The sequence below is a fragment of the Pleuronectes platessa genome, chromosome 10 (genome assembly GCF_947347685.1).
Source record: "Pleuronectes platessa chromosome 10, fPlePla1.1, whole genome shotgun sequence".
NCBI lineage: Eukaryota > Metazoa > Chordata > Actinopteri > Pleuronectiformes > Pleuronectidae > Pleuronectes > Pleuronectes platessa.
The window spans coordinates 4,825,182-4,832,478 of NC_070635.1; the positions used below are offsets into that span (position 1 = coordinate 4,825,182).

A 7,297-nucleotide genomic window follows, 5' to 3' on the forward strand; every position below is an offset into this window, starting at 1 on the left:
GTGGTGATTAACAGCATAATATCTTTTTCTCACATTTCCCGGGAAGGGTTTCCATTTTATTCCTCAAGGAAAATGTCAGATATTCCATCAAATAACTTATTGAAGTTCCTTTGACACCAGTTCTGAGTTATCACTGTTTTTTGCAGCAAGCAGATTTTATCGTGATACAGATCTGCTCTTAAAACAACATTCTGTCTTTAGAAACTTCATGTTTGTACAAGCAGCAGATACACCCTCACAAAATATGGCCAGTAATAGAATTTGAAGATGGCTGTTTTGGATTTGTTTTAAAAGTGAGGTATGATTAAAAATAAAAAGGTTAGGACACACCTGAGGACCACAGGTGACCGGGGCCTCATCTGTCATTCTATTCCATTTTTAAACGACTCGGGGTCTGAATTCACTTTCAACTCTTTTATACATATGTTGTTATTAATGTTTAATCTAATTCTTGATCTTACTATTTCGATCATCTTTAAACGTTTTATTTTCTGTTACGTTTTCGTTCCTGAGTGTTTTTTCTCTACCGTCCTGTGAGCTGTAAATAGCCTTCAACTGTTTCCTATTGTTCAACCTTCAATTCTTCATTTTCCTTTCTGACTCTGGTGTTGGACACGGTCTTTTCTCATGAATGATATTTCATGAGTGTTGTGTTGTTGTTGTGCTCGGCTGCACACGGCCTCTCCTGCACTGCTGTCCGTCCTGGGAGAGGGACGAAGGATTGTGTTACCTTGTGCAGATTATCAAACCCTATGTGATGAATTGTGATTTGTGAATATGGGCTTTACAAATAAAATTGGATTAAATGATTGATTGATTGATTTCTAACCTGTAAAGCAACTTGTGTTTTGATTATAAATCAAATTAATTAGCAATTTTTTTTTTTTTATAAAACACACAATTAACAATGTTATAGATGAAATTGACTGATACTGGAATTATTACTATGATAAAAGGTGAAACATTACAGTTGGGAACGTAGCCCATATATGAGCTTCCTGTCTGAACACACCGGATGAGCTGGTTTGATGAGCTGTCATATGAATAATCAAGAGTAGGTTAGTGAGAAGGAGGAACTGGACAGAGGTAATGTGTTAATTAGGTGTGTGTGTCTGTGTGTCATGTGGGGGCATCTGATGACGGTGACAGTGAAGTCATCTTGCAACAACTTGAGGTTGGTTTTTATTTGCATCCTGGAATGCATTGCATGACCAACCGAGAGGTGTGACTTTATCTCCCACACCACAACATCCGCTTAACACTGCAATGGAACCATAGGACGCACAGGGGGACCACAAAGATACAAAAAAAAATCACAAACACACAGAGATTACTAAAAGACACACAAATGACTACAAGGCAACAAAATCCCTCAGGGATGAAAAAGAGAACAAAGATAAAATACATACAAATACGGAAGAGAATATCTGTAAAGAGACATAAAATGGCCCCAGGCGACACAACAACTTAAATCGGACACACAATATGGCCATGAAGAGACAAAAAATCACCACAAACGATCAGAAATAAGCAGAGACAAAATCCAGAGACGCCCCTAAAAGCCCAAAAAAAGAGAGAAAACAACGACAGACACACAAAACCATCACTCGAGTACAATAAATTGACACAAAGATATAAACAAATTACCATAAGACACACTATGCAAGCACGTAGAGACAGAAATGATTCTTAAGACATAAGCGATGACCCTGAAAAGAGACCACATGACTTCAAAGCGGCACAAAACATTACTTTTCATTATATGATTTAATATGCAAACACATTTATCAGTCGTCTTTTTCAAATGCACCTGTCCCCCTTCAATTCAAATGAGGAATCAGTGAAGGCCAATGAGAAGGAGATGGGCGAGTTCCCTTTATAGACATGAGAACAGAACTGCGAGGATATTTCAGGCATGTGTGATGAAAAGCCCGGGCGAGCGAGTTCCGTCTCCGCCACACGAGGTCAAGAGAGAAAGTAAAAAGGGGGAACTGAGGCAGAGACGAGTGTAAAGAACCAGTTTGTCGGTTTGCATCTTTCCCAGTTCTGAAACAGAAAGAGGAGCTTTGAAACTTTGTTTTCCCTTTAACACAGTTTTCTCTTTTCAGACTGACATTTGAAACAATCAGCTGTGATCTCTCCACGGGCTCTTCGGATAAATTAGGGTTATGGTTAATATTTGTATATATATATAAAATCATGTCATGTGAATAAGAGATGATTGAGTTTGTGTTTTTTTCTGGCTACTGAATTCTGCTTGTTATGTAAATGGTGAAAAGTAGATTAAAAAAGCTGCAGCACTTTAACTGTGTGTACGTTGATAACACACGATGATAACATCTATAAGCAGATGATCAGCATTCGTTTCCTGAGAGCAGCCACTCGAGACAGACGCCACACAAACAAATGATGAATGACAAATAGTAAAACATTACTAATGATGTAATGGGAGAAATTATCATTGTTGACAAATGCTGCACATTAGTAAACACTCAAAGTGTCATTATCCGTGGGGGAGGTTGGGAGGTTGGGGGGGGGGGGGGGGGGCGGGGGGGCGGGGGAGTCGAGTGTGATTTAAATAGCTGCTGAACGAGTTGGACCGTTTCCATGATTTCACATTTTTGTGGCGTTTCAACATCTGGTCAGAAGTGACCTCAGAATGTTGGGGAGCTTCGGCTTTGAGTGAAAACCTCAGCTGCTCACATTCTGTCGGTGGCTCTTTAATGAACTCATTGTGTTTATGTGTCTGTGTGTGTGTGTGTGTGTGTGTGTGTACACTGTTTGTTTTTCATGGATTTAACACTGTGACTGTGTGTGTGTGTGCGTGTGTATGTGTGTTCGTGTGTGTGTGTGTGTGTGTGTTCGTGTGTGTGTGTGTGTGTGTCTGTGTGTACACTGTTTGTTTTTCATGGATTTAACACTGTGTGTGTTTGTGTGTGTGTGTGTGTGTGTGTGTGTGTGTGTGTGTGTCTGTGTGTACACTGTTTGTTTTTCATGGATTAAACACTGTGTGTGTGTGTGTGTGTGTGTGTGTGTTTTTGTGTGTGTGTGAGAGAGAGAGTGTGTGTGGTCCAGGTTTTACTCGTGGGGACCTAAGTCTGTTCACAGTCACATTATGGGCACTTGACTTCCCTACAGGGACAAAAAAGCAAGATTGCATCATGTAAATCACAAAATGTTCAGATTCAGGTTAAGTTAAGTTAAGGTGATGTGCAGGTAAAGTTTAGGTTTAAGGTTTGTGTGAGGTAATCAATGTGAGTCAATGTAATGTCCTCTGAAGTCATGGAAACACAAGTGTGTGTCAGGGAAGGAAGTTGTCAATCACTTTATGTAAATAAATTAATAAACAAAAATGTACGAGGGAAAAGTTAAAAATACCAGATTAACTTTTCTACCTGAGTAAAAGAAAGCAAGGACTTTTAAATAGACCTAAAGCATTAAAAGTAAAAGTACTTTTAAAAGTACTACATCTCCTGATGCGACGTTGTATCACCTCATCATTGTGGCTGAGACTCGTCTTCTGAATCTGATCGAGATGTTTCTTCACCGGCGGCTGCAGGAGTCCTGACCACCTCACTCTGACTGAATCTGATTACTCTGAGAAATATGTAAACATGTAACATGCAACGCTGTGTAACACAATTAAATATAGCTGAGTTGAAAGTACGCATAGTTGCTGATGTAGTATTGCATTATGTCAGTAAAAGTGAAAAATACCTGAAAATAAATCGACATAATTGAGGTATGAATAAATGAACCATGTAGTGTGTGTGTGTGTGTGTGTGTGTGTGTGTGTGTGTGTGTGTGTGTTACAACACAGTGGTTTATTAATTTTTTTTCAAACCAAAAGTAGAACCCCACCACTTTCCAATCCCGAAACCTCGAAACCCCTGTTCCACTCTCTGGCAAAACTCCACTGAAAGTTCTGTGACTTCTCTTTCCCTCCCGGTTTGTTTCACTCGCTGCTGCCGCTGCCGCTGTCTCCACTTACACTGTGACATCACTGGAGTTTCCCTTCTGCTGAATCGGCTGCCGCTGCATAAATACTACAGGCTCCTGCTTCATTCTGACAGAATAGCAACACAAAGAGAGGAGCACCACCACACTGCAGCCACTTTGAGACTCATTATCCAGCCAAGAGTTTTTACACTTTCCAAGATGGCGAATTACACAAGTGCACCGGCTGACGTGGAGTCGGGCCTGGTTGAGAAGACGGTGGTTCTGGTGGAGAAGCCCTCGTCCACTGGGTGGATGGGCAAGGTGCTGGGGGGCCTGTTCATCGTGGCCCTTTGTTTAGGAGGCGTCATGATGCTTTCTTTTTACTGGAACAGATCTGAAAGCATGGTAAGGAGAAGCACTCTTTCTGAATATGATAAGAAGTATTTTTTTAAAACTCCAGCAAAGTCAAATGTCTGCGTTTGCACCACTAATCGGTCCCCCCCCCCCCCCTTCCAGCTGAAATCAGGTCAAACAGCAGCTCTGACCAAGACGGAAGCCGATGAGAAAACAGGTGATTACCCACACGGCTGCTTGTTTTAAAAACCATCTCAGGGTGTTAATTTAAGTCTTTAAGTCTGAATCCTTTATTTGACAAAAACTAACTTGTGTCCTCCTCTTTTCAGATCACCACAAAACACTGAAGCAGATCAGCAGCAAAGCCAAGGCCATCCATTTAGTAGGTGAGTCACCTCCACTGGGCTCTCAGCAAACAATGAGCTCAACTTCTCAGCTTTCCAAACAGCCTTTCAGCCGCTTGTCTTCCACTTGTGTGATATGTGTCGCTTCCTCTCAGAAGTGTGATAGCCTGGGGCACGATGAGGAAGTTGTTGCACTAGTAATTCATTCCACTCTCCTGATAAAGCACCTGTTAATGTTTAACTCCTCCATTAAACCCCCTGGAGAGAAGAACCCTGAAGTCTTCAAGGCTCTAACTCCTCCACCTCCTCTTGTCTTTCCAGGTAGCCACCAGGCAAAGACCAAGAGCTCCAAAGAGAAGCTGGAGTGGAAGTACAACGTAGGCCAAGCGTTCGCTCAGGGCGGCTTCGAACTGGTGGACAACCAGATCATCATCCCAGAGACCGGCCTCTACTTCGTCTACAGCCAGGCGTCGTTCAGTGTCTCCTGCAGCGACGACGACGCCGAGGGCAAGGATGCACGGGGGAGACTCACGTCTGTCAGCCACAGGATTTGGCGGTACGCTGAATCCATGGGCGTCAAAGACTCCCTGATGAGTGCGGTGAGGTCGGCGTGCCATGTCGGCCCGACTCAGGATAACGCCTTCAGAGACGGACAGGGCTGGTACAACGCCATCTACCTGGGCGCCGTGTTCCGGCTGAACCAAGGAGACAAACTGTGGACGGAGACCAACATGTTCGCGGAGCTGGAGACCGAAGACGGCAAGACCTTCTTCGGTGTGTTTGCACTTTAAAAAAAAGACTTCACAGACTTTATTACTATTCATCTTCAGGGTGAAACGTCGAAATCTCAATTGAGATCAAACTTATTGAAGATTTTTTTTTAAATCCCTATGAACTGTAACAGTTTGAAACCTTATTTGAATTTCAAGCACTTTTTGTTCTATGTTATTTATGTTGACCTGAGATTGTAGTGGACCAGACGTCCAGCAGGCTTACGAGGTTTACGCTCCTGACAATAATATCTATTACAATCCGTATTTATTAATATTTATTTATATTTAAAATGGTGGGGTTATGTGTTAATTATTATATTTATATGCTTTTTGTTCAATTAAATTTGATTAAAAAGAAAGAGAATTGTAATTTTGTGTCCGAACAATGAATGTGAACTAATTTCATTGCTGAAATACCGAAGAGAAAAGGTTGCAGCTGAGTTGGCAAAGAGCTCCAGCCAGACGGAGCTCACACACACACACACACACACACACACACACAGACACACACACAAACACACACAGAGGACCTGGTCTATTATTTGGCAAAAGTCAAGATGAAATTCCTACACAGCCAGCAAATACTTCCTTTGTTAGATCAGACAAGACAAGGGGAATTTCCTACTTTTTCTGGTGAGTCTCGCTGAGCGCTGTGTCAGGTGGAGGCCCACAGAAGCCTCAGCCCAGAGCGGGTTTTCCCCACCGACACCCCCACCCTTGCACAATCACACACACAGACACACACTCACCCACATGCACCCTACAACCTCCCTCCTCCTCCTCCTCCGTACCGCCAACCACTTTCCCTGTGTTACCACATACTTCATCTTCAGTCGGCTGGAAAGAGACATGACATGGGAGCGAGTGTGTGTGTGTGTTGTGTGTTTGTGTGTGTGTGTTTGTGTGTGTGTGTGTGTGTTTGTGTGTGCTTTGGGGTCATGGGACTGCACCACAGCTGGTTTTTGTGACATTGTCATCATCCAAAAACGCACATCATCCACATTGACTCCGGAGCAATTTGTCAACTTTTGTTTCATTTGTCTTCAAACTTCCACTCATTGTCTGGGTGAGGAGGTTCCCACCGGCCCCAGCAGCTGGAGCTCGTGTCTCAAACTACCTCCCACTTCCCACGGGTCAACCTGGTGAAGATGATGGAGTTTATTATTCAACCTGACGGGAGTTCACTGCTTAGAGGAGCCGTGAAGGCAACAACAACAACTGGTGACATCTAGTGGAGGATGCGTTTAGAAAAACAAGCCACAGGATGTTGAGACTTGAGTTGTGATAATTAGGAAGCTGTCTAATGAAGAGGTTTATAAAAACATGCTTGAAAATGTCATTTTGAATTTAACGACGCTTAAAGGGAAAGAGTTCCCCCGGAGAAGCCTCGACAGTCAAACTCGGCCCGAAGCGGTGACATGTTTTAGGCCTAAATGCCAAATGGACAAAGCAGCAGAATCGGGAATGTTATGGTTACTAACGTTATGAAATGAGGTGTTTTAGTGACATTCTCACCGACTCTTCCATTCATGGACCTTGATATAAAAAAAGGGATCAGCCCTTTGCTGCAGCCTGATTGAATGTAATGTGGCTGTTGGGCCTCGGCGGAGCTAAGACTGCTTCTGAGGGAAACTCTAGTTTTTTCACTGACGTTTGTTTGATTGTTTTCATGAGCCAAGAAAGTGCCGATACAAGTTGTTTGCAGAAGATCCGGATAAATGGGCGGATCCAGGAATTTACTTTCGTTTTAACATGGCGCGATCGGGCGTTACCCTTGGCAGAGGTACGTGTTTACCGAGCGCCTTGTTGATTTGTCTGTGAGCAGGATGATGTAACTTTTACACAACAGATTTCCATGCAACTTGGAGGAAGTATTGGGATAAAAGA

At 42.9% G+C, this 7,297-nt stretch overlaps 1 protein-coding gene across 1 annotated transcript; it reads left to right on the forward strand.

Annotated features, from left to right (window-relative positions):
* Positions 1-3,779: 3,779 nt before the first annotated feature.
* Positions 3,780-5,780, forward strand: tnfb (tumor necrosis factor b (TNF superfamily, member 2)). Its single transcript, XM_053432674.1, has 4 exons — positions 3,780-4,344; positions 4,456-4,510; positions 4,623-4,679; positions 4,959-5,780. The coding sequence occupies exons 1-4, from the start codon at positions 4,159-4,161 to the stop codon at positions 5,426-5,428; spliced, it is 768 nt and encodes a 255-aa protein (XP_053288649.1). The 5' UTR covers positions 3,780-4,158; the 3' UTR covers positions 5,429-5,780.
* The last annotated feature ends 1,517 nt before the right edge of the window (positions 5,781-7,297 follow it).

Bases quoted from the DNA above. Each gene is read 5' to 3' on its own strand.
- tnfb (XM_053432674.1), top strand. From the start codon at position 4,159: ATGGCGAATTACACAAGTGCACCGGCTGACGTGGAGTCGGGCCTGGTT. The intron at 4,345-4,455 runs GTAAGGAGAAGC...CCCCCCTTCCAG, and splicing joins GGAACAGATCTGAAAGCATG to CTGAAATCAGGTCAAACAGC. The intron at 4,680-4,958 runs GTGAGTCACCTC...TTGTCTTTCCAG, and splicing joins CAAGGCCATCCATTTAGTAG to GTAGCCACCAGGCAAAGACC.